The sequence below is a fragment of the Amblyraja radiata genome, chromosome 7, assembly GCF_010909765.2.
Source record: "Amblyraja radiata isolate CabotCenter1 chromosome 7, sAmbRad1.1.pri, whole genome shotgun sequence".
In the NCBI taxonomy this organism is placed as follows: domain Eukaryota; kingdom Metazoa; phylum Chordata; class Chondrichthyes; order Rajiformes; family Rajidae; genus Amblyraja; species Amblyraja radiata.
In genome coordinates, this window is record NC_045962.1 from 38,024,104 (window position 1) to 38,052,004 (window position 27,901).

General features: G+C 44.8%; 1 protein-coding gene across 1 annotated transcript in view; it reads right to left on the bottom strand.

The window, feature by feature from the left end:
• The window catches only part of lss (lanosterol synthase), a 62,083-nt gene that overhangs the window by 25,797 nt on the left and 8,385 nt on the right, over positions 1 to 27,901 (bottom strand). Inside the window, exons 3-13 of the mRNA XM_033024215.1 lie at positions 26,000 to 26,138; positions 24,583 to 24,691; positions 20,748 to 20,869; positions 16,792 to 16,888; positions 12,456 to 12,591; positions 11,692 to 11,800; positions 8,274 to 8,392; positions 5,212 to 5,309; positions 4,211 to 4,238; positions 1,926 to 1,982; positions 1,348 to 1,419 (exon numbers count right to left, since the gene is read on the bottom strand). Coding sequence (XP_032880106.1) covers positions 1,348 to 1,419; positions 1,926 to 1,982; positions 4,211 to 4,238; positions 5,212 to 5,309; positions 8,274 to 8,392; positions 11,692 to 11,800; positions 12,456 to 12,591; positions 16,792 to 16,888; positions 20,748 to 20,869; positions 24,583 to 24,691; positions 26,000 to 26,138 — 1,086 coding nt within the window. The remainder of the gene's footprint in view (positions 1 to 1,347; positions 1,420 to 1,925; positions 1,983 to 4,210; positions 4,239 to 5,211; positions 5,310 to 8,273; positions 8,393 to 11,691; positions 11,801 to 12,455; positions 12,592 to 16,791; positions 16,889 to 20,747; positions 20,870 to 24,582; positions 24,692 to 25,999; positions 26,139 to 27,901) is intronic.

The following is a 27,901-nucleotide window of genomic DNA, read 5'->3' on the forward strand; positions in this document are numbered from 1 at the left end:
AAATTAACCTTGTAAACCTACGCTGCACTCCCTCAATAGCAAGAATATCCTTCCTCAAATTAGGGAACCAAAACTGCGCACAATACTCCAGGTGTAGTCTCACTAGGGCTCTGTACTCAGAACCCTAATTCCTCAGCGTCAACATTACCAACGATCTATCGTGGATCAACCACACTGAAGCAACAGCCAAGAAGGCACACCAACAAAAGACACAAAATGCTGGTGTAACTTGGTGGGTCAGGTAGCATCCCCGGAGAACATGGATAGGTGACGTTTTGGGTTGGGATCTTTCTTCAGACACAGTGTCCAAAGGATATTTCTGAAGTGTGTTCTTCAAGAAATAAAGAAGGGTCGTTAACAGAAACGTTAACTAACCAGGTTCTCCAGAGATGCTGTCTAACCTGCTGAGTTACTCCAGCATTTTGTGTCTTTCCTTGGTAAGTAAGCATCTGCAGTTCCATGTTTCTACAAGACACACCACGTTTTTACTTTCTCAGGAGACTGAGGAAATTCATCCAATGACTCTTACAAACTTCTACAGATCCACCATAGAAAGCTTACCATTGAGTTACATCAGAGCTTGGTTTGGGAACAGTTCTGGCCAATACCAGAAGAAATAGCAGAGTTGTGAATGTAGCCCAGTCCATCACATAAACCAGACCTCGCATCATTGACTACCGCGACATTTTACTCTGCCCCAGTAAAGCAGCCAACATAATCGAAAACCTTTCCCACATTGGTCATTCCTTCGTCTCCTTACTCCAATTGGGAAAATGATACAGAAGTTTGAAAGCAACCACCACCAAACTCGGAAGCAGCTTCTTCCCCTCTTATCAGTATTCTCAACAGTACTTACATAAGCTCGGGTACAACCTGATCCACCTCTACCCCATTGTGGACATTGGAACTTGTCTATGGAATGGATGTGTACAATGCTGGGAACAATATTCTGCAATCTGTATCTTTCTATTAGCTCTAACAATTGTACTTGAGTTTGCCTTGATAGTATTTATGTATAGTATTATCTAATTTGATTGGACCGCATGCAAAACAAAGCTTTTCACCGTACCTCAGTACACGTGACAATAATAAACCTAAACACCAACATCCTAATCATGTAGAAAATATTAAATAAATGCAACCTGCTGGCCTTAATTTCTGAGTTTCTGAATTGACAATATCTTGCTTTTCTATTGGAAGTGAGTTACATACAGAACACTGATTCCAGATGTACAAAAAACCCCATAAAAGATGAAAAAAGCACAATATCAACCCTAAAGGGTATATCAATCAGATTTTTACATGTAATGTAGCCATGTTTATTTTTCATCTAATACCTGACTTTACCTGTGTGATGTTGAAGTACTTGTGGGCATTTTTAAGGCAAGCAGTGAATTCTGGGATATTCTGTGCATCTGCCTGCATCAAAGAAACATTGGAAGTTACAGAGTAATAAAAACACAACTATGTTTGCACCAGTGTGAAATCAGCCCGAGGTACTCAGGTTCCCATTGGTCATGTTTTGGGTCTTCAGATAAAAGCTGCCAAATATGTTCCATATGCTGACACTGGCGGATAGAACTGAAAAATAATCTGGAAACACAAGTGCCCATTAAATTATAATATCTCAATCTTTTGAATTCCTCTCAATCAGCAAGTACTGGGTACACTCTTGCAACATGAAGGTGATCCAGGGCAGGATTTAGAGCATTGAAAAATGAGTAAACAAATACAGGGCAGGAGGAGAACAACCAATTGTTTGCAAGGGGCAGTACAACAATGTAGTGGGCTGAAGGATCCGTTTCTGTGTTGTATGATTTTATTACTTCAAACTCAACAAAGTGATGAATCTGCAGGGACAATTTTTCTGTGCTCAACCCACCATTCACAATGGTCTCTGGTCTGCAGTAGCTTTGGTTACTCACCTCAAGGAAGGCCTGGACTGTAAATGCTGTATCCCACAACTGGGATCCGTTGGTACCCTGAACACAGACACAGAGATTTCAGTGTGAGTGCGTGAATACCCAATGCCCCTTTCATTGACTGCATGTCACTATAAACAGCTGATCTTGTCACACCAATCAGTATTGAATTGGTCAGTAGGCTGCAAACTATAGTTTGAATGTTGTGGGTCAGCTTGGACTGCATTCAACAATCAAAATATAATATCTGCCTTTTGTTTTGCATAATACATTTTGCACAACGTATGAAACAATTTAAAGTTTTGACAACTTTATGAGAAGCAGATGCTACAAGGTGTTCAGATATCCACTTATTCTTGTAAAGTGATCAGACCCCGGGAAGTGGTAACTAACTCCATTATGATCCAACTAAACTCAGTGAATAAACATTACTGCTGTCGAGCTTCACTGCCCTCCAAGCTGCTTGAAACCTCATGTCACTTTTGCGGGCTGGAAGAGTCTGTGTACCACGTGTATATGAAGTGCGTGAGGCTGCAGCCACTGTTTGAATACCTAAAGGGGCTGCTCCTTGCCTTCTGGCTGCATTTTTCACCCACCATCCTCATCTTTGGACACCCTGTGCGTAGGGTTGCTCCTGGGCCTGGCCAAGCTGGCCATCTGCGAGTCACGGCGCCAGGCGTTGGAGGGCTTTACCCGAGCCGGCTGCCTGCCCCTTTTCCGGGGTTACGTCCGTGCCCGGGTAGGGTAAGAAAGGGAATACACCCAGTCCACGGGCACCCTGAGGGAGTTCCGGGACCGCTGGGCTCCGCAGGGTGTTGAATGTATCCTCAATAAGGATTGTAACAATTCAATACAATACGGTTTATTTGTCACATTGCACATAAAGTGCAAGTGAAATGAATATGTCAGCAGCGGTACAATGATAAAGAACACACACAAAAACACAATAAAAATTGAACATAAACATCCACAGCATTCATCATTGTGGTGGAAGGCAAACAATTTGGCCAGTCCTCCTCCATTTTCCCCTGTGGTCGGGACCTCAACCCTCCGCAGCCGTTGCTGCGGGCGTCCAGATGGTAAAAGGACAAGGTACGTCCAGGTAAGTCCAGGATCGGCTCTTCCCCACCGGAGACCGCGGCTTTAAGTTGGTGTAGGCCGCAGGCCGGCGGTCGAGATTTAAAGTTTAAAGTTCCCGCCGCGCCGCAGACAGAAGCACTGCAGACCGCAGGGCCAGCGGTCGAAGCTCCCCTCCAGGGGTGATGGTAAGTCGCCACCGCGCCCGCGGTAGAAGTTGGCCGCGGGCCAGCAGTGATGGCTTCTTCTTCCCCCGGGTCCCCCATGAGGACTTCCCCCGGGTCCCCCCTGTAGACGCTGCGCCAGCTGGAGCTGTGCAGACCGCGCGCGGCTTCAGGCTGCCGGCTGCCCCGGGCCAGCGAAACGGAGCGCTCCCCTCCAACGAGGGCTCACCCGCTCCACGCCGAGAGTCCACGCTGCGCCCGCTGCTGAAGTCCCAGGCGCGTCCCGGGAAAGGCCGCGCCGATCCTTGCTGTTAGGCCACGGGGGAGGCGACCTGGAAAAAGTCACCTCTCCATGGAGGAGGCGGCCGAAACGGTTTCCCCCTTACCCCCCCACACAAAACACACAAAGAAACATTAAAAACATACTTTAAAACATACTAAAAAAAATTAAAAAAGTTGAAAAAACTAACGCGCTGCTGACAGGGCTGCCGCCATTGCAGCGCCCCCACCGATACAACATAGTTGTATAGTAGTTTATTATGGATATATGTTTGTATTGTATTATGGTGGTGGGTTCTGGCTTGTTTTATTGGAGTGTAAATATTATTTTTTAATAATTGAAAACAAATGTTGATTAAAAAAAAAAAGCTGGTTTGAAATCTGGTGCTTTCAGCTATCCATCTAGGTCCACCTCCTGATCACAAAGCATGATTCATGGCTGGTAGTTGGACAACAGCAAGAGATAGCAAATAAAATATCATCAGTCATTTCATGTGAACTGTGCGAGTATATACTCTGCGATGGAAAGAAGTCTTAAAACTTGACAGAAATGACGGTCAGTAGTACTCAACTCTGTGTGGAACAAATGAGTTAAAAGGCAAAATAGAAAGGCACTGTTATGCCACAGATGGGAAACAGCAGTACTAGTTTAATTTGTTTTCACATTCTAAACAAACACAGTAATGTAATCCAAAAAGGCAATGGTGCAATTACTGAATACCCAAAAGGCAATAACGTAGTGAGAAATTGAAAAAGGAAATTCTTTACCTGCATTTTCAGTCCATCAAGGCCAAGCCTGTGAATTGAATTTGAAGCTGGAATTACAAGATGCTGTTTGGATGCCTTTTGGCAGTGCTCAAGGAAGTGCTGAATCATCAACATTGTCTGTACAATGCTCCAAACTTCACCGTGTTAATCTGAACACATCATTGATGTCACAGTAATAATTAGTCAACAGATTAACAATGTTGTACTTCCTGCCCCATCAGACCTTCACACTTCCAACACCAGCAGATCATGCCGGGTGAGTTTGGACTGAAGGCTGCAAGGGAATGAACTTGCAGGTGTAAGTATAAATTGCTGAGACAGCCCTTACAACAAGGTAACACAAGACACTATCTTCCACACCAATCCTCCAGCATGATCTCAGCACATTCTGGACATTTAACTTGTCAAGAGGTTGTTTTCAGCTTTGGCTGGGGTTGCCAACACTAGGTGACAGGTGATGAGGTTCCCTTGATGTGCGTCATTGCAACAGCAATTCCACATTAGTATTTGATTCAGTTGCTCAATGGTTCCAGTAAAGTCAATCCAGTATATTTGGCCTCTGCGCAGTGTTGGGTTTCTATGCATCTCAAAGTGAATACCACAAACAGAACAATGTTGCTGTAGGTCCACGCTCTACTAGAAATGAATTTGCAGCGTTAAACACTAATGCCTTTTGAGAGAGGAGAGAAGGTACAAGGACATTGCCAGGGCTGAAGAGTTAAAGGTATCTAAGAGAACCCATCTCCACTGGGGTATTTACTTTCGAACGAAGGAGGTCTAGGCTAGATTTACTTAACGCAAAATTATAAGGGGTACGGAGAGACTGAACAAGTCGGACAGGACAATGGGTTTAAGTTAATTGGCAAAAAGGATGAGGGGGTATTTGATGTCAAACAAATTCACTCAAATGTTAGTAAGAGTTTCAACTTCACTTTCTCAACTCAAACTACTTTCTTTTTTCCCCCGCCATCTCTCCCCAAAGCACTCACAAGAGGACTTACCAGAGATAATCTGGGATGCGAGAAACATGTTCCTGGAAACCAGAGGACTTGGACCCCTCCATGTGCCAGCGAACTAACATATTGATTGTCTTGGAAATCTAGAGGACAGGAAATCATGAAAAACATGAAATCAAAAAGATTCCCACTGAAAGTGATACAATTTCAAGGGGCCTCCTCTGGACTTCATAATCTCCATTTTATTGTTCCATGGAGTCTCTTCAAGACATGTCATTTTGAAGAAGTTTTGCTCCTCTCTTTTTCTGCAACTTCGGATTTATGCAACAGGCTCGCTCACTATTCCCTCTACGTGGTCAGTCCTGCTCTTTGACCACTTTCTCACTCTGACTCACTGTGACAGCCATGTCCTTTTTCAGTTCTTTTCTTTGCTCCTCTCTTGACCACAGCTCCATTTCAAGGCTTCCTAGTTCAGTCCCATTCAGGATATCAGGTATGGATGTTCCATTCAGGTATATGCCTGACTGGAATGTACATCCATCGATTCTCCCAACAGTTTTCCCTCTATGTTTTATGCTCTACCCTCTCTGCCATGCACGTTCCTCCAGCAGCACGTTTTTTTTGCTCCAGATTCCAGCATACACAGTCTCTTCTATTTCAAAATTAAAGAATGTCTTTCCTTCCTGCAGAATACCAACATACAATCGCAAAATTCAATTTACAAGGTGCTTGTTAAAGTACAGCAGATTGCCCATGATAATTAAAGTTAAACCAATATTTGTCTTTCATTGTGTAGATGTTTATAAAGTTATTGCAAGACTTTCCTGAACTTCCTTTCACTGCACAGTAATGCATCATTTGCATGTTTCTGGATTTAGTTGTGATAATTCAATTACATTATTCATGATCATTATTCATCTGGACCATTTAATACTCATTAGGCTGTGGGCTGAGGAGCTTTTTCGTTCATGTTCGTGACCCAACTCACAGAACTACCTGAATTTTTAACATATTGTGTAAAAATATTATATAAATCATACCTGAAACTCGTCAAGACCAAAACCTGCACATTTGTAAAAAATGTGGGAAAAACCTCAAATTTTCCGAGTAGTATTTGCCCAATCAATGCACGTTTGACATTGAGGTCGGACGCAAATTGACCAATCCCATTCTTTATTTTATGGTCGCTAGGCAGCAAGGACCCTGGGATCATGGCTGCCTCCTAATTACATCAAAACAATAGCAAGGTTTCCAAGGAATAAAGGTAATGCTCACCTTGCTGATCATTTTGTTTTTCAATTGATTTATCTTTATAAAGTTACGATGTGAACTGTTCAATAAAAATGATAAACAACAAATGTAGAGCTAGGGTTAGGATTAGGGTCAGTCAGTCATTCAGTCAGTCGGTCAATCGGTCAGTCAGTCGGTCGGGCTTGTCGGTAGGCCGATGGATGCTGTGGAGAATCGGTCGAGCTGTCGGGCGGCAGGTATGTGGTGAGAGTTGGGCCGGGCCTCCGGTGCGTGGTGAGAGCGGTTGGTCGTGCCAGGCCTCCGGTGGGTGGTGAACGTTGGGCCGTGCCTCCAGTGGGTGCGGCGAGTGGTCGGACGGCGGTGGGTGCGGCGAGTGGTCGGTCGGGCTGTCGGTAGGCCGGTGTTGCAGCGAGCGAGCGGGTGGACTGACGGCGCCGGCGCTATGAGGCTGCTGAAGGCGGCCCGGACGGCATGCATGTGTGTGGGTTGGTGTACGGGGTGATCGCTGGTTAGCGTGGACTAGATAGGCCGAAGGAATTGTTGCCTGAAAAAGGAAATGGCTGTCATGGCGAGTCAGTGAGAAAGTGATCTCTAATGTAAAGGAGGCAGAGTGTTGTGGTGGATAGGAATGGTTCTGGCTGGAGGTTTGTGACCAAGGGAGTTCCCGAAGGATCTGTGCTGGGACCTATGTTTGTAATATATATAAATGACTTGGATGTAAATGTAGATGGGTAGTCAGTACGTTTGCAGATGACACCAGGATTGCTGGAGTTGCAGACAGTGAAGAAGGCTGTCAAAGTTTACAGCAGGACATAGATCAACTACAGGAAAGTGCGGAGAAATGGCAGATAGAGTCTAATCCGAGCAAGTGTGAAGTGTTGCATCTTGGGAGGTCAAATGTATGCAAAGGTATACAGTTGATGGCAAGACCCATAACAGCATTAATTGCAGAGGGATCTTGGGGTCCAGCTCCCCGAAAGTGGCAATACAAATTGATAAAGTGGTAAAGAAGGCCTATGGCATGCTCACCTTCATTGGTCTGGACATTGAGTATAAGAGTCAGGAAGTCATGTTGCAGTTCTATAAGACTTTGGTTAGGCCATATTAGTATTATTGCCTGCAGTTCTGGTTGTCCCATTACAGGAAGCATACGAGGGTTTTGGAGAGGATGCGGAAGAAGTTTACCAAAATGTTGTCTGGATGAGGAAGTGTTACCTACAAGAAGAGGTTGGACAAACTTGGATTGTTTTCTCTCAAATGCCAGAGGTTGTGGGGAGTCCTGATAGAAGTAGATAAAATTATCAAAATAGTTACATTAGACAGTCAGAACCTTTTTCTCAAGGTGGAAACGTTAAAGTCTAGAGAGCATAGCTTTAAGATGAGAGGGGCAAAGTCTAAAGGAGATATGCATTGCAAGCTCTTTTTTACTCAATGGGTGGTGGGTGCCTGGAAAGCACTGTCAGGTGTGGTGGTGGAAGCAGATACAATAGAGGCAATTTAAGAGGCTTTTAGATAGGCACAGGGATATGCAGGAAATGGAGGGATACAGATAATGTGCAGGCAGATGAGATTAGTTTATATTGGCATTCTGTTCGTCACATACATTGTGGGCCAACGTGCCTGTTCCCTGTGCTGTGTCTTTCATGTTCTATGTTCTTTATTTGCATTTTACACATTATCTTACAATTATTTCACCTTTGCTGACACAACAACAAATATTTAAAAAATAAACATACAAGACATCTGTCCAGCACTGACAAGGACGAAAGAGGCACAAACTTTATAAACTACTACCGCGAGCAATAGTACCAATACCAATACTACACATCAAAAATAATTTACAAGATAACACATACCGGCCCAATACTAATGCACTTAGTGAATCTGTCATCAGCCACGATGTGGTCATAGAGTTCTTCGACTGCCCGCTTCCTCAAGCTTGTGCTGTGCAAATCCTCGTACACATTTAGTATAGCTGCAAAAGACCAAAATTAGAAACACATCATCTCAGATGCAACACAATGAAAGCCTGGAGTACATCAGCATGATTCATCTACATCTTGGTCTGAGTCATAAGGAATAGAATTAGGCCATTCGACACATCAAGTTTACTCCGCCATTCACTCATGGCTGATCTAGCTCTCCCTCCTAACCCCATTCTCCTGCCTTCTCCCCATAACCTGACACCTGCACTAATCAAGAATCTATCTATCTTTGCCTTAAAATGTATCCACTGGCTTGGCCTCCACTGCCTTCTGTGGCAGAATTCCACAGATTCACCTCTTTCTCATCATCTTCCTAAAAGAATGTCCTTTATTTCTGAGGCTATGACCTCTAGTCCTAGACTCTCCCACTGGTGGAAACATCCTCTCCATATCAAGTCAAGTCAAGTCAAGTTTATTCTTCACATACACATACGAGATGTGCAGTGAAATGAAAAGTGGCAATGCTCGCGAACTTTGTGCAAAAAGACAAACAAACAAACTATGTCTTGCTTCTCTGGAGCGCAGAAGGTTAAGGGGGGACTTGATAGAGGTCTTTAAAATGATGAGAGGGATAGACAGAGTTAATGTGGATCAGCTTTTCCCTTTGAGAATAGGGAAGATTCAAACAAGAGGACATTACTTCAGAATTAAGGGACAGACGTTTAGGGGTAACATGAGGGGGAACTTCTTTACTCAGAGAGTGGTAGTGGTGTGGAATGAGCTTACAGTGGAAGTGGTGGAGGCAGGTTTGTTGGTATCATTTAAAAATAGGCATATGGAATATGGATGAGAAGGGAATGGAGGGTTATGGTATGAGTGCAGGCAGGTGGGACAAAGGGAAAAAAGTCGTTTGGCACGGACTTGTAGGGCCGAGATGGCCTGTTTCCGTGCTGTAATTGTTATATGGTTATATTATATGGTTATAAACACACACATATTCCACTCTATCCAAGCCTTTCATTATGCTGTATGTTTCAATGAGGTTTCCTCTCATCCTTCTAAATTCCAGTGAGTACAGGCCCAGTGCCGACATACACTCATCATAGGTTAACCTAACTCCTGGGATCATTCTTGTAAACCTTCTCTGGATCCTCTCCAGAGTAAAAAAAAACATGCTTTTTCATAACAGGATACTCTGCATATTGGCTTTGGGGAGGGGACAAGTAAGAAGGAACCTACAGATATCACCATTCACTTACTACTGGAACAAAAATACAAATTTTTATAGTATTTTGAATTTAATTTGTCAATTATAGATATTACTAGACCAAGTGCAGACCCGTTGGGTCTATTCCCCCAACGTGCGGTTGTGGGGGGGGGGGGAGGGAGGCGGCATGCAGCGTCACACACTAACTACCACCCCCCCCCCCCCCCCCCCCCCGCCTGCACTCATGCTAATGGAGGGGAGAGAGAGAGAGAGAGAGAGAGAGAGAGAGAGAGGGGAGGAGAGAGGGGGGGGAGATGAGGGGCGGGGGAGAGGTGGGGAGCAGGGAGGGGGAGGGAGGGTGGAGGGAAGGGGGTAGGGGTGTGTGGAGGGGAGGGGGGTTTAGGGGAGGGACGGTGGGGGAGGGGATGGAGGGGAGAAAAAGAGGGGAGAGAGAGAGAGGGGGAGGAGAGGGGGGGGAGAGGAGAGGGGGAGAGAGGAGAGGGGGGAAGAGGAGATGGGGGAGAGAGAGGAGAGGGGGAGAGGGAGAGGAGAGGGGGGGAGAGGAGAGGGGGGGAGGAGAGGGGGGGGGAGGAGAGGGGGGGGGGGGAGAGGGGGGAGAGGAGGGGGGGGGGGGGAGGGGGGGGGGAGAGGAGAGGGGGGGAGAGGGGGGGGAGAGGAGAGGGGGGAGAGGAGGGGGGGAGAGGAGGAGAGGGGGGTAGAGGAGAGGGGGTAGAGAAGAGAGGGGGAGAAGAGAATGGGGCGGATAGGAGAGGGGGAAGAGGAGAGGGGGGAGAGGAGAGGGGGGAGAGGAGAGGGGGGGAGAGGAGAGGGGGGAGAGGAAAGGGGGGGAGAGGAAAGGGGGGGAGAGGAGGGGGGTAGAGGAGGAGGGGGTAGAGGAGAGGGGGGGGGGGGGAGTGGAGAGGGGGAGGGGGGGGAGAGAGAGTGCCTTTTTACTTCAACCCAAACCCAAACAACCATTTGCAGGCAGTGCTTTTTTACCTCTAACCATATTTTCATTTTCAAACCAAATTAAGGGTACTCACAGTGCTGTAGACATTTGTCAGTGTCATTCAGAGCTCTGATTGAGGCACACCACTTGCAGAGACTGATTGAGGCACACCACTTGCAGAGACTGATTGAGGCACACCACTTCCTGGTTTTACAGTCCCTCCCCCTCCCTCCAGCAGGGGCAGCAGAGAGAATGGGGAATTTTGTAAAAACATTAATATCTCAGTCAATTTTCATCGACGGGAAAAATCCTCAGCACACATGCGGCGGAGGGGGGCTCTGAGCGAGGTGGCCAAAAATGACGGCCGTAGGTGGCGGTGCACTCTCGGAAATCGCAGCACAGAAAGCCAAAACCGGTCAAGAACAGACTTTTAGTAATATAGATAGATAGAAGATAGATTATCTCCCTCTCTAACCTTTAATCTCATTGTTCAATTTTGTCTCCAACTTTATACTAACAATTTGAGTGAGAATGTACAAGGCAGGATTAGTATGTTGCAGATGACACTAATATAGGTGGTATTGTTTACAGTGAAGATGGTTATCGAGAATTACAGTGGGATCTTGAGCAACTGGGCCGGAAAATAGAAAATCTATTCAGATAAATGTAAGGTGTTACATTTGAAGAAGTTAAACCACGGCAGACCTTCACAGTGAATAGGAGGGACCTGGGAGTGTTGTGGAGCATCAGGATCTAGGGATACAAATAAATAGTTCCTTGGAAATGGCATCACAGGTGAAGGCGGCACACTGGCTTTCTCTGAAATGATGACAGTGCTTTAAGTGAGGCTCATCATAGGTTTCTGTAACATTTTAACCTGCACCCCTGCTGCCTTACTGAAATAAAAGTCAATCTAATTAGCTCCTGAGATAACTCAGCCTTAGTGAATTGCTCTGTGGCCAAGTTAAGACACTCAAATCATAATATCAATCATTTCTATTCCTGATCAAGAATAATCAAAGGCTAAGCTACTGAAGGAAATTACCCCCTTCGAAGAAAAAATGGCAAGATCAGAACAAAATTTCTTTTCGTAGTGAACTTTAGAATAAAAACTCAACACCAGTGGACTTCTCTCCAAATACGGATAAGCACAAAACACTTTCATGTCACAAAATTGAAGGGCTTCTCTGTACCGTATGCAACAGTGAGGAGCTTGCTTTGAGGTGTGTACAGGTCACAGGCTGCCACATTGTTTCGCTGGGCAGGCCAGTCGATGGATTTATAATCCTTAACATAGAGCTCCTGGAATAAAACAAGATAAAAAATTTAAATTCAGCATCAATGTAAATGTTTCTGATGCACTAGAAGTATCAACACAACAATTCGCTATGTGCAACGTGTGACTATCATTGCTCAAAGCATCAAAAGGTAGCACAGCCAGTAGTTCTCGAGGATGTAACTATGCTCCACCTACACTCGGGTTTAGATTTACAGAAATACCCAACCAGATTTACATTAACAGCACATGCTGGAAACACTCAGGTCCGGCAGCATCTACATAAAAACAAACAAAATTAACATTTCTGATCTAAGATTCTTGATCAGAACTGGGTACAATGTGTATTTTGCACACACTTCACTGAAAGAGGAATAGAAAGCGGGAACTGCAACAAGGAATTGCTGAAAGGAATGCTTGCTCCTTGTGTGATATTCAATTCAATACAAGCTTCACAAGTTATTGTTTAGTCTGGCAATCCTGTCAATATATCAGGGGGATATTGTGCCTCCAATCTTACATTCACAATTTAATAACTTATTCCCACTCAGTGTAACCACAGTCACTCCGGTTCTACGTTTTAAGTTCGATACAGAAAACATTCAAAGCTGGACATTAAAATCCGCCCATAGCAGGAATATAAACAGCGCTCATGAGGAAGGTTGTAGTGTCTGATCATACCTGGCGCAAACTGAGGATTAGGTCGTCCTCCTGTGCTGTGAGACGTTCGGCGTAGCAGTAACTCATGGGGAGGTAGACTTGACGACAGTGACACCACAGGGCGGAGGGGTGAGCCGGAACCCATCGCGGGAAGAGCCTGCAATGTTAAAATACAGAATAGTACAATATAGGAAAGGCCCTCCAGCCCCATTGTGACAGTGTCAACCATGATGACAAAGTAAGCTAATCCCATCTGCCTATACATGGTCTGTATTCCTCTCTTCCTTGCCTGTTCATGTGTCTGTCTAAATGCCTCTTAAATGTTATATACAGACACTCCCCCACTTATACAATAGGTGACTTACGTAAAGAATTCTGTACTCAGTCCCTAGAGCAATCAAGGCTGTTTGCAGTTGGAACCCAAGCTTCCTTTTTCTTTTGGACTCAACTTACAATATCTCTTCTATCATAAGCAGCACCAGCAAACCTCCCTGCAAGGATGTTGGTGCCCATCAAGTTTAGGTGAAACATATCCTGAAGATAGACACAAAATGCTGGAGTAACTCAGCGGGACAGGCAGCATCTCTGTATAGAAGGAATGGGTGACGTTTCAAGTCGAGACCCTTCCTCAGACTGAAGTCAGGGGAGATGGAGATATAGATAAGGAAGTGTAAGGGGACAAAACAGGATGATGATCAAGGAAGATGTTGAATTGATCATTGTTAGCTGGGAGAAGGTAGCAACAAAGCAGAGATATAATGTAGTCGGACACAGTCGGACTGTTCAGAGAACTGGGAAGGGGGAGGGATGAAGAGAGAAGGAAAGCAAGGTTACTTGAAGTTAGAGAAGTCAATATTCATTGACTTCTCTGGGGTGTAAGGTGCCCCTAGCGAAATATGAGGTGCTGTTCTTCCAATTTACGCTGGGCCTCACTCTGACAATGGAGGAGCCCCAGGACAGAAAAGTCAGTGTGGGAATGAGAGGGGTAGTTAAAATGGTTGACAACCGGGAGATCAGGTAGGTTTAGGCAGACTGAGCAGAGGTGTTCAGCAAAACGATCGCCGAGCCTGCGCTTGGTCTCACATATATATTGGAGTCCACACCTGGAACAGCAGACACAGTAGATGAGGTTGGAGGTGGTGCAAGTGAACCTCTACCTCACCTGAAAAGACTGCCAGGCTCCTTGGATGGAGTCGAGGGGGGAGATATAGTGACAGGTGTTGCATCTCCTGCGGTTGCAGGGGAAAGTACCTGGGGAGGGGGTGGTTTGGGTGGGAAGGGACGCGTTGACCAGGGAGTTGTGGAGGGAACAGTCTCTGCGGAGTGCAGTGGAGATGGGAAGATGTGGCAAGTGGTGGGATCCTGTTGGAAGTGGCGAAAATGTCGGAGGATTATGTGCTGCATGCGATGGCTGATGGGGTGGAAGGTGAGGACTAGGGGGACTATTCCTGTTGCAACTGGGGGGGTGATCTTCCATCATAGATGTGGCCTTCACTAGGGTCTCCTCGATATCCCACAGCTCCGTTCTTGCTCCACCTCCCCCCAGTCGCAACATGGACAGTGTCCCCCTAATTCTCACCTTCCAACACATCAGCCGTCGCATACAGCACATAATCCTCCTCAATCCTGTCCCATTTAGCAAATAGTACATACCGACAACCAAACAGAAAAAGCTCCCTTTATTACCACTCTTTGCCTTCTGCCATTCAGCCAATCTTCTATCCATGCTAGTATCTTCCCTCAAATACCATGGGCTCTCATCTTGCTTAGCAGCCTTACGGATGGCACCTTATCAAAAGGCTTCTGAAAATCCGAGTAAACAACATCCATTGACACTGTCTATCCGGCTATTTACTTCCTCAAAGAATCCTAACAAATTTGTTAGGCAAGATCTCCCCTTCACAAAACCGTGCTGACCAGCCTAGTTTATCGTGTGCTTCTAAGTACTCAGAGGCCTCATCCTTAATAATGGACAGTAAAATCTTACCAACCACCAAAGTTTCCACTCTTTTGCCTCACTCCCTTATTGAACAGTGGAGTAACATTTGAGATTTTCCAGTCCTCTGGGACCACTCGACTAGAGATTCTTGAAAGATTACTACTAATGCTAATGTTCCCCACAATATTTAAAGCTACCACTTTTTAGATGGGGTGTAATCCATCTGGTCCAAGTGACTTTCCATCTCCAGACCTTTCAGCTTCCCAAGCATCTTCTCCTTAGTAATAGCCACTCCGTCTAACCTCTGCTCCCTGACTCTCTTGAATTTCTGACACGTTGCTAGTGTCTTCTGTGTTCTGCTGAGAAGACTGACGCAAAAATTATTCAATTCGTCTGCCATTTCTTTATTCTCCTTTACTACTTCACCAGCAATATTTTCCAGGGGTCCAATGACCACTCTTGCCTCTTTTTTAAATATTATTAGCTGGTTTACCTTCATATTTCATCCATTCTCCCCCTATTGCCTTTTTAGTTGCCTTCTGTTGTGTTTTTTAAAGCCCCTAGCTTCCTGCTAATTTTTGCAATATTATATGTCTTCTTTACTTTTATACTGTCTTTGATTTCTTTTGTCAGCCACAGTCGCCTCATTCTCCCCTTAGAATCTTTCTTCCTCTTTGGGCTGAAAAGATCCTGCATCTTCCAAATTACTCCCAGATATTCCTGCTAGGGTCCCTTTCTAATCAACTATAACCTGCTCTTCCCCATGCCTCTGTTGTTACCTTTACTCAACAGTAATACTAAGACATCTGATTTCATCTTCTCCCTCTCAAACTGCAGGTTGAATTTTATCCTTTTTACCCAAACTCTACCCACAAGGATTGTACATCTTCTGATCCTATGTCATCCCTTGTTATGGATTGAATTTCATTCCTTACCAGCAGAGCCACCCCACCCCCTCTGCCAACCTGTCTGCCATTTCAATAGGATATGTAATCTTGGATATTCGGCTCCCAGCTCAGATTCGCTTTCAGCCACATCTCCGTGATGTCCATAATATCGTACCAACCATTTCTAACGGCACTATAAGCTCATCGACCTTGTTCCATACACTACGTGCATTCAAATACAGCACCTTTAGTTCTGTATTCATCAACCCTCATCTCAAATTGACCCCCATTTTAACTGATCTCAGACTCTTTTCCTTTCTTAAACTTTCTGTCCTACTACTTCGGGAAACTTCAGTAATTTCTCCTGCACTCTCCTTCCCTTTAACTTCATCCATATATTTCAAATCTGTTGACCCCATTCCCCCACTATTTAATTTATAGCCTTATCGACGGCCCTGGTTATGCGGTTTGCCAGGACTCTGGTCCCAGCGGGGCACACGTGGAGTCTGTAGCATCGGAACAACTCCCTCCTTCCTCAATACTCAGGCCACTGTCCCACAATTCAAATCCACTTCTCCCACACAAATCTTTGAGCCACGCGTTCAACTCTTTAATCTTCTCAATCCTATGCCAATTTACTAGTGGCTCAGGTAGCAATCCAAAGATTACCACCTTTTTGGTTCTGCTTTTCAATTTAGTCCCTAGCAGCTCAAATTACTTCAGCAGAACATCTTTCCTTGTTCTACCTATGTCATTGGAACCCACATGGAACGAAACGACTGAATCTTTTCCCTCCCATTCCAAATTCCTCTGCAGGTCAGATAAGATGACTCAAATCTGGATATCGGACAGGCAACACAGCCTTCGGGACACTCGATCCTCGTGACAGAGACTTGTGTCACATCTAGCACTGCACCCAAAAACAACAACTTGCATCTATACATCATATTTAATGTAGCAGAATATACCAAGATTGTTTATAGGAACATTACTTAAGGGCATGCACGGGAAGGCCACTGAATGTTTGGGTTATGAGGCAGGCTTTTAAGTAGACAAAAGAGTGAGAGACGCTGAAGTTTATTGAGAGGGGGAATCCCAAACTCTATAGCTTTGGAGTTGAAAGCACGGCGTCAATGGTAGTGATCAAATCTTTTGAAAAAGGAGGCCAGAATGAGAAGAATGTAGATATCAGATGATTGTAGAGCCGAACAAGATTACAGGGAGCAAAGACCATGAAAGTATTTGAAAATGTTACCCATTGTATGAACTGCAAAAATAAATCTAGGTTGCAACACACGTTGAGGTGCGGTAGGAAGATGCAAGTTAGGATGTGGACAGAGTTTTAAAAGACCTCAACTGGAATGTCAGTAGAAGTGCAACATGCTGTCTAAATAATCTCAGTGAAGTTACAATGAAATTTGTTCTTTACATAGCTTTTGTTACAAAACAAATTACTCTATTTTTTGCATTTCATTGTAACTCCATGCCTCTAGCATCCAGAAACATTCAATGGCTGAGTTAAACGACTCACCACATCTCAGGAAACAGAGTATTCATCCCCTCCCAGCTGTAGACATTAAGAATAGCCAACCAGAATTTGCCCCAAGATGGAATTCCAGTTGCACCACCTGAAATCATCGGAAGATCATTATAGAATATGTTTAACACAGTGCACAAAAAACTCTCAATGACAGATGACAATTTAAAATTCTATTGACAGGAACCAGCACAACCTCATCCTGAAAACAACGATAGATAGTAAATATACAGAGAAAGCAATGTAGCAGAAAAATGGAGACCAAGGGAATTATGCATGCCTAATCTTGAAATAGTGTAGCTCTGTAGTTTGTAATGCATTATTATAATATTAATAACCTATTATAATAACATTTAAAATACATTTAGACAGGTACACAAATAGAAAGGTTTTAGAGTGATATTGGTCAAATACAAATGAGACTAGCATAGATGTGCATCTTGGCTGGAGTGGAAGTTGGGCCAAAAGCCTGTTTCCTTGCTGCATGACTCTAAACTGACAAAAACAACATTAAGCCACACTGCCAAATTCTGCAGCAACACACACCTTTGCAAAATGCTGCTAGACATTCCCCAGGATGGAGTCACTGGGGCAGGCAAAGAATCTTTCTTTTTCCTTAATGTTCAGCTGAAGGAAAGTTTAGCCCATCTGCAATTTAAGCCCAGGCAGATGGTCTAACAGCAGAGTTGACCAGGGGAAGAGGTGGAAAGATGACTGCTGCTGTAGTCAGTATATGATTGTATGCTGGTCTTGCATTTGTACAGAAAGTCACCTGGCATCAGAGATGAACAAAGGGAAAAAGATAGGGAATAATTGATGATGAATGTCACTGATGATCACGCATGGTCCACTGATGACCATGCCCCCTTGTGCTGGGGCAGTGATAAGAATCTAGCTGAACAGATGAATGATGATGGAGAAGATCTGGAAAAGGAACTGAGGGCAGTCTTGTGAAATTTAAAATACTAAACTTTAAAATCACTCAGGGAATTACTCATGACAACAAAACACAATTGGACCAATCACGCAAAAACTACAGTGACAGGAACTGGTCAGACACTCTCTATGCTGTGGTGAGTGGCTCATCTTTTGCCAAGCTGAGGTCTTTCCGCCATCTTCATAACATAAGCCAGGAGCACAATGGAAGACTGTCTGCTTACCTGCTCAATTACAGCTCCAACAACACTTAACAAGCTCAACATCCTCCAGGACAAAGCAGCACACTACAATGGCACTCCCTCCGCCACCTGGACGTGAAGTTGGAGTGTGCACCATCTACAGCAGGGGTCGGCAACCTACGGCCCCCGGACCGAATGCGACCCGTAACCCGAAATCATCCGGCCCGCAGGCTGATTCTTTTTTCCCGTAATTATCCAGCCCAGCGAGCGCCGAGCTCTGGCTGCACCGCATCCTGCGCAAAGCCGCCGGCACGGCCGCGCACCTTCTGTGAACACGTTTGAGAAAGAACTGCAGATGCGGGAAAAATTGAAGGTAGACAAAAATGCTGGAAAAACTCAGCGGGTGAGACATGCAAGGATTGCATGAGGCTGCCTCACCCGCTGAGTTTCTCCGGCATTTTTGTCTACCTTCTGTGAACACGTGATTTGATTCCTACCATCCCGGGCGGGATCCATGTTCACACGTGATAGATGTGGCCCGCCATCCGCTCACAGACATGCATCCTGGCCCCTATGCAGAACAAGGTTGCCGACCCCTGATCTACAGAATGCAGTAGTTACCTATCTAGACCACATCTACAGCACCTGCACTTAGGAGGTCAAAGCCAGGTTACCAAATTGCACACGGTCCTGACTTGGAAACATTATGCTGTCCCTTCATCGCAGACGAGTCTAAATTCAGGATCTTCCTTCCCAATAGCATCATGAGACCTCAGCAGTTCAAGGCGGCAGCTCACTACCACTTTCTCACGAGCAATTATATTGGCATTAAATGCTAGGATAGTCAGATCCCTGAAGAGTGAATAAGACAAGCAACCAGCTTCAATCTTCATATAAATATCCATCATTCTCAATCATACATGATCTATTGAAATATATCAGTGTCTCCAGGTTCAAGAACAGCTTCACCCCATCAACCATCAGACACTAACAACATCCCCAACTCAGCAACAATCTACTATGGGCTTTGTAGTGGTTGCTCTACACTCTTTGGTTTGGACTATTATGGTCTGGTTACCTAGTATCATTTTACAAATATTGTCTTATTGATTATTGTATATTTATTTGTTGTTATTGCATTAATGTTGCTGCAAAATTGTAGCAAAAATAATTTTATTGTTCCATTCCCAGCACGTATAACAAATAAATATTCTGGAATCTTGCCCCTTCATCATCATCAGTTCAAAATTCTGAACAGCTGTACCAGCATTGGTGTAGGAATCTTTCTGCTCGCCTACCCATCCAGCACTCATGCAATTCTCCCCTCCTAACTTTGAAGTTATTACTGGAAGTGTTCCAACCACTGCTCCCCAGATTGCATAGCACTGGTAGAACATGTTTTCTTCACATCATGTCTGCTAGTGACGTGCAAAGAAAATCAATTCAGTTTTAGGTTAAGGTCACATCCTAGACAGAATGCTAATCGTTTCAATTTGACAGGAAATGTGGTACAGAATTCAAGAAGGCCATGTTGCTACTAGTAAAAGTAACTGGTATCAGGAACTATGAATTTCACAATGGGAGAAAGCAGCCTGCTCGCAGGTTGCCTGCAGAAGTGATCATGCAGAAACTGCGATTTAATTTGGTTGCAGTTGTGGACGGGGTGCAGGTCACCCGGTCCCAGTCGCCTAGTGAACTGACAATTGATTTAATGGGAACATCAGTCAATCAAATTGTTGGAGCACCGCGCGCGGACACTTTCTGCTTAGTGTCAGATACATCCCCAAAACCTAGCAGCTCGTCTTATCTTTTGGCATGTGTTCTGGCCACATTAAGTCAGCAGCATGGCTGCTGAAAATACATTTTATCTACCACTTGTTGCATTGGATCAAAGGAAAAAAAATGAAAACTCAGTTGTCTCCTATGTTCCTTCCTTTTGCTCTGTCAAGACACTTTCAATTCCAGTTTCTTTCATCTCAATATTTTACCAATCTGATATTTTTAAACAAAACAATCTATTTTCAAAAATCCCACTTCTGACACCATGTATACATAAGCCAAAGTCAGTGTGTGATTTAAACACATCTTTAATGAGCACTTTGCAACGTAGAGGACAACAGGTTATCAATGCATCCTGGCTGCTCGAACTGAAGTGCCGGGAACGGGTGTTAGTATAAGTGTTATGGAGGGGTGGAGTTAGTGATGCTGGCTTGTGTGAGATTGGCCCGCATGCACCATCAATCTACAGATATCCCCCTGAAAGGCTGTTAACAAATGTGATAACAAAAATAAATATGTATCAGTTTGGGAGAGGAGCTATAAAAGCCAAGAAAGGATTTGAGGTTTTCAGCTACATGGAAAGGTTGGATAGACTTGGATTTTTTCTTCTGGAACATTGGAGGTTGAGGAGAGACAAAATAAATATATGGAATTATGAGAGGCATAGATAGGATAGACAGTCAGGACCTTTTTCCTCAGGGTAGAAAAGTCCAACACTAGAGGCCATAGCTATAAGGTGAGAGGGGGAAGGTTTAGTGGGGATGTGCAGGGCGTTATTATTTACACAGGGTGGAGTGGGCTTGGAACGCACTGCCGGGTGTGGTGGTGGAGGCAGATATGATAGTGGCGCTTAAGATGCTTTTAGATAGCCACTTGGAAATGTGGGTAATGGAGGGATATGGATCATATAGGCAGATGAAATCAGCTTAACTTGGCATCATGCTCGGCACAGATATTGTAGGCAGATAGGTTTGTTCTAATGCTGTACTATTCTATGTTCTAAGATAAAAAGGAAGTTCCTTGCAAAGTGCAGCTCATTACTTAAAATCTAACCTTTATTGTGAAGGTTATTTCTTGCTCGCACCAGGTCAGGGTCATCTGGACCAATTCCCAGGATTCGTAAGGCTGTGTAATTCAGTGCTGTTCCAAACACTGTCGACTTGTCCTCCACATGCCTGATGTACAAATCAGAACAAGTTATATTTGCAGAAACAGGAACTGCAGATGCTGGTTTACAAACCCTATTAATATTATTATATTTGCATTAGGGGACAGCGAACACAAGGGGTCACTAAACACCTCCAAGACCAAGGAGCTGATTGTCTACTTCAGGAGGTCACAGAATGGGGAATACGCCCCAATCTCCATCTACGGGGAGAGTGTGGAGAGAGTGTCCAGCTTTAAGTTTCTGGGCACTCACATCTCAGAGGACCTCACATGGTCCACCAACACCGCTGCGCTGGTCAAAAAGGCACAGCAACGACTGTTCTTCCTGAGAACATTGACAAGGACTGGTCTGCCCCAACAGCTGCTGACAACCTTCTACCGCTGCACGACAGAGAGCATACTAACGTATAGCATCTCTGTGTGGTATCTCAGCTGCACGGAGGCGGAGAGGAGAGCTCTTCAGCGTGTCGTCCACAGAGTGCATTGGGACACCGTTACCAGCCTTGGAGGGCATCTACCACACACGGTGCCTCAGGAAGGCCGTCAGCATCCATAAAGACTCCTCACACCCTTGTAATGGACTGTTCGAACGACTTCCTTCCGGCAGACGTTACAAGGCCTTCTATGCCCGCACCTCCAGGCTCAGGAACAGCTTCATCCCCAGAGCTATGGCGGCTCTGAACCGGCCCTGCTGAGTGCCCCCCACCCCCATGGACTGTCTCCCTCGGATGGTCACGTCGCACGGACACATCTGCACTTTAGTCTGTTTTGACTGTTTTAATGTTCTTTTTACAAACCATGTTCTCGGGGTATCTAAATCTAAATTTTATTAGTTATTTAAGTTATGACATCGGATGGAAGCTGCATACCCAAATCTCGTTGCACTTATGTGCAATGACAATAAAATATATTATTATTATTATTATTATCATTATCTTTCTGGCATTGTACAGAAATCATAAGTCAGTGGGGAAGCACTTCAGATCAGTGACAAAAGTACTAAATTAATAGAAATTAATGGATTTCTTCATACAAGAAATAGTGCGGCATGGTGGTGCCGCGGTAGAGTTGCTGCCTTACAGCGTCGGAGACCTAGGTTTGATCCCGACTACGGTTGTGTTCTGGGCGGAGTTTGTATGTTTTATCCGTGACTGCGTAGATTTTCTCCGAGATCTTCTCCCACTCCAAAGACATAAGGGTATGTAGGTTAATTGGCTTGGTATATGTGTAAATTGTCCCGAGTGTGTGTAGGACAATGCTAATGTGCGGGGATCGCTGGTCGGTGCGGACTCGGTGGGGCGAAGGGCCTGTTTCCACGCTGTATCTCTAAACTAAACTAAATGTGTTATCTAAGGAACCTCGGATGTCAAGAGAGGTTGTAAGTTTGGACAAAAAGAAAAATGGAAGCTTGTGTACGATTTAGAAAATGAAAGGACAAGTTCTTTGAAGATATGAAGAAAGCAGGAAAGAACTCAGCCAGGAAATAGGAGGGCCAGAGGGCCTTGAAATGTCATTGGCAGGTCAGATTAAAGAGATTAAATCCTAAAGCATTTTACACAAACACAGCAAGAAGAACATGGAAGATGGTGATGTTTAAGAAAGAACTGCAGATGTTGGAAAATCGAAGGTAGACGAAAATGCTGGAGAAACTCAGCGGGTGCGGCAGCATCTATGGAGCGAAGGAAATAGGCAACGTTTCGGGCCAAAACCCTTCTTCAGACTGATGTAGGGTGGGGGAGGGGCAGGAAGAAGAAAGGAAGAGGAGGAGCCAGAGGGCTGAGGGAGAGCTGAGAAGGGTAGGAGGCAGTGCGGACTACCTGAAATTGGAGAAGTCAATGTTCATGCCGCTGGGGTGTAAACTGCCCAAGCGAAATATGAGGTCCTGCTCCTCCAATTTCCGGAGGGTCCCCACTCTGGCCATGGAGGAGGCTCAGGACAGAAAGGTCGGATTCGGAATGGGAGGGGGAGCTGAAGTGCTGAGCCACCGGGAGATCAGGTTGGTTATTGCGGACCGAGCGGAGGTGTTCGACGAAGCGATCGCCAAGCCTACGCTTGGTCTCACCGATGTAGATCAGCTGACATCTAGAGCAGCGGATGCAATAGATGAGGTTGGAAGAGGTGCAGGTGAACCTCTGTCGCACCTGGAACAACTGCTTGGGTCCTTGAATGGAGTCAAGGGGGGAGGTAAAGCGACAAGTGTAGCATTTCTTGCGGTTGCAAGGTAAAGTGCCCGGGGAGGGGGTAGTAACGGGTGGGAAGGGATGAATTGACCAGGGAGTTATGGAGGGAGCGGTCTTTGCGGATAAAAAACAGGGGATGAGATGGGAAGATGTGGCGAGTGGTGGGGTCACGTTGGAGGTGGCGAAAATGACGGAGGATTATTTGTTGTATGTGACAACTAGTAGGGTGGAAGGTGAGGACTAGGGGGACTCTGCCCTTGTTACGAGTGGGGGAATGGGGAGAGAGAGCAGTGTTACGGGGTATGGAAGAAACCCTGGTGAGAGCCTCAACTATAGTAGGGGAAGGGAACCCCCGTTCCCTGAAGAATGAGGACATCTCCAATGCGGAACACCTCATCCTGGGAGCAGATGCGGCATAGATGCAGGAATTGGGAGTAGGGGATGGAGTCCTTACAGGAAACAGGGTGGGAAGAAGTGTAGTCTAGATAGCCATGTGAGTCAGTGGATTTATAGTGGATGTCGGTCAGAAGTCTATCACCTGCGATGGAGATAGTGAGGTCAAGAACTGGTAGGGAAGTGTCGGAAATAGTCCAGGTGTATTTGAGTGCCGGATGGAATGGTGGTGGTGACTAATAAGACAGGATACTGTCTTAATTAAAAGGATATTAACAAAAAGGAGTGTTGGACAAATTTGGATGTTTTTTCCTGGAGTGGTGGCTGAGGAGCGATCAGATAGAGATTTACAACATTATGAGAGGCATAGATAGGGTAGACAGCCAGAACATGGGTGGAACAAGAGAGCACCATTTTAAGGTGAGATGGAAAACGATTAAAGGAGCCTGCAAGGTGTTTTTTAAAAAGTGGTGGGTGCCAGGAATGTGCTAACAACTACTCTACTACTCTAACTTACTATTTTTCCTATTAAAATAAATTACCTTACATGTTTACCCCATTATATCCCATCTACCATGCCCTTACTTCTTGTGTCAACATCCTCTGAAGCCTACCTCTATTCTCCTCCATTCACACTGGCCTCACAGCAGGATATTGGGATTTAAGTATTTTAGAGGAACGTGAATATCTACAGAATGGATGGATATCGCTCATTTGCAGGCAGATGAGATTAGTTCAGCCTGGTATCATGTTTTACCATAGAAATTATGGGCTAACAGGCACTATAGTATTCTATGTTCCAACTCAGGGAGGCAAAATGGGTAGAAGGATTAAAGGAATAAGAAAAGGATAGTCACTGGAAATTCACCCCATCTATTGCCCTCATGATTTTATACATCTTTACTTATAAGATCACCCCTCAGCCTCAAGCAATAATTCAAATCCAGTTTTTTTTCTGCAGGTTTGGCACACTCTTTCCTGTTGGAGCATTTAAAAAAAATCATAACATTTGGAAATGATCACTACCTTCCTTTATCCAGACATGCAACTCAAGATACAATAGAGAAAAGGATGTTTAAAAGTGACATGGGACAAATGTAGTCTTTCTAAACAATTAGCCGGTTTGCCAACAAGTTATTGGTACTTACAATCCCCAGCCTCCATCCGGGAGCTGCACAGAGCGTAGATATCGGATCATTTCCTTTCTCTGGAAGTCTGACAGTGGTATCTTTGCTGCATGACATGTAATAAGTAGACCTAAAAGATGAAAGGAAAATATTTTTTTTAATTGGCTTGCAACATGATATTTCACTGGATAAACAAGGAACTGAAGATGCTTTTAAAAAAAACACAAAGTACTGGTGGAACTCAGCAGGTCAGGCAGCATCACTGAAGGACATAGATTGGAATCTTTCAGGTTGGAACCCCTCTTCAGGCTGATTGCAGTGGGGGGGGGGGGGGAGTGAAAAAGAAGTGAAGATGTGGCAAAGCCTGTCAAGTTACAGGTGAGGGGTTTGACTGGCAGATGGGTGGACAAAGGGGTACAAGGTAAGGAAAGAAGAGGATCCAATGTTCATACTGTTAAAATGTAAGCTACCCAAAATGAGATGTTGTTCTTCCAGTTTGTATGTGGCCTCACTCTGGCAGTGGAGGACACCCAGGACAGGAAGGTCAGTATAGGATGGGAAGATTAGTTAGATTGGCTAGCAACTGGGAGATCCGGCAAGCCTAGGCACATCGGGTTTTTGTGCATTTTGCTGTATCTATGCCTGAAGTTAAGTGCACCCTTCTGATATTGACAAGGGCTGATCCTGAGGCATTTGAAAAGTCTGACTGAGCATCTGCAGTTATACGTCATTTCCAATTTTCTTATTTTCCCTGGACAGGATATGTTAAATGATGCAAGATACGTAGAACTTGTATTGTCAGAGGATTAACATGGGCTGCAGGACTAGAGATTGCACAAGAACCAACCTGGTCCAGAGCAACCCACATGGCAACCAAAGTGGCCTGTGGACCCGAGCTTTATAATATGATGCACAGAGCAGCGGTAAGGGATCAGACTGCACCAGCTTTAGAGTGAGCAAACTGTTGCGGCTTCACCCTGGGAGACAGCATGCAGCCGATAGCTGGAGATGAGGGTAATGGGCAGGTGGTAAGGTATAAAGGGAATAGGATGTCTGAGGAGGGAGTGTGAGCAAGTTTGTATTTTCATTGATGTGCACTCTAAATCCATGTGACTGAGCCTAATCTCCAGTTGCTTTAGATTGCTGCCATTGGACCAAGACTTCAATCTATCAAATCTGTGGTAACTGGTAATTGATAGGCAACAGGGATCAAATCAGATTTCACACCAGGGAATCAAGTCATCTCTTACGAACATCAATACAAAACCATGCACCTGATACTTCCTTTCTCTAGTCTCTTGTAAGATCTCTTCGTTATAAATATTCATTTTGAGACAAACTTATTCTTCCCACTCTTTTCCCTGGTCTCGATGGGATCAGAATCCAGGTGGCCAGAAAGGAAGTGTACCCCCAGTCCATTTCCAGTCCCCTGACTAACCTGGTAGAAGGAAGAGAGGTCCACCATAGTCTCCAGCCCAATGTCCATCCTCAGCCTGTAGTTGTGCATAAAATGTCATTCCATGGTGAGCTGCCTCATGCGGAGAACCAGCAACTCCCAAATCTTTGGCAAATTTACTCTGAAATATTAAACCTGTATTAGCTTATTTCAGAATTGTGTTGCAGTTCCACACCAGAAACTGTGTTAACCAAGTTCAAATTGTGAGATTAAATATACAATTTTGATTTATAACATTTGAAAAACAGGTTTGTGAACTATGTGGAGAGAATGGAAAAAAGCTGGTTTATGACTCAGATTTTGATAAGGAATATTTCTTACTCTTGTGAGCCTGGAGTTAGAAATTAACTATATATATAAATGTGGGATTGTAAGCAACCCACTTTGTGAAGATCATTCCTATCCACATAAGTCTTTGTAAATGACAGAGCTGTAATCTGTACCTCATATTCTGCTTGGCAGCTTAAAACACAATTGGTATGAACATCACTTCTCCAATATCAAGTAATACCCTCAGCCCCCACCCCCCCCCCCCAGGTGAGCACCCATTTATCCTTGTTTATTCCACTTCCACCTTCTGTTCTTCTCCCAACCCTACCATCTCTAGGTCCCCCATTTCCCTTTTATCCCCCTCTCCCTGTCCCTTTCTACCCACATTTCCCCCTCTGGCATAACATTTCACTACTCTTCTTTCCTTATCTGACACTCTTTTGCCTCCTTTTCTCCTCTGTCACTTTTTTCATCCATTTATCAATCATCCACCTCACCAATAACCACCCATCACTTGACAGATTGTGCCCCAACTCCACCTCTCTTTTCCAGCTCCACCTCTCTTTTCTAGCTCACCCCCCCCTCCACTCCCACTCCATCAGACTGAAGGATCCTGACCCGATACAGTGACTGTCTATTCCTTGTACAGATACTACCTGACCCGGACAAGGTCACCTCCCGAGTCGCAGCTGTGTCCCAACCGCAGGCCCGGCTCGCTCGGAGGGAAGGCCGCAGAGCCCGTCCCCTGCTTGCCCAGTGAATTGGACAGGGGGTGGAAGGAGACGACGACAGTGGTGGACGCTGGAAAAAGGGCCTGGTGAGAGGAACTGGTGGGGAGACCTCACCTTCTGCATCCTCGAGGTCGGCCATGGGAGGCCCCACCCCACCGAGGAACAAGGGCTGAAGAGTGCCAGGCGTGGAGAGGGACGATTGTACTGAGACTTATATGTGGAGCTCAGAGTAAGGAAGGTTGTGAGCTGTAGGCAGGCAGATCAAGTACCCAGAAGGAATAGAGAGATGAGGAACAACTCCGCACACAAACTGCAAAAAGATTCAAGGACTGGAAAGCAGGAATAAATATCAGAGGAGAGATAGTGGGGTGCAACTAATCTATTATAAACAGACAACAATAACATTGAAATAAACAGGAGAAGAAATCCAGAGAGGAATTTGAATTTAGTCCAACAAAATTAAATGGGGTAATGAGCATGTTTTTGCAGGGCAACATTTGGGGAACAGTGTTCATAATGTAGAACTGTTACCGAACAATATTTGGTATAATCATGCTTTCAACATACAAAAAAGTTTTAAGTGTTAAGGACATCAAATATAAAAATTACAAATTTAAAGGAACATAGAAACAGCTGGCAGAGCAAATTGGCAAGAGTTAATAAAAAAGCAGGGGTTCCTTTACTTACTTACAAGAGAAATAGAACACAGCGAAGTTGAAGCTTTAAAAACATTGTCGGACTGAATGCCTAAGTCGTCTTTTGGGCAGGTCTTGCAATGTGCAGAAACTTTACTGGGAATGAGTGTTACATGGAGAGTCTGCAGAAACTGGGTCTCATCTCCTCAGGGCTAGGAGAGTTAAGACGTCAGGGTTGGTAACTACAA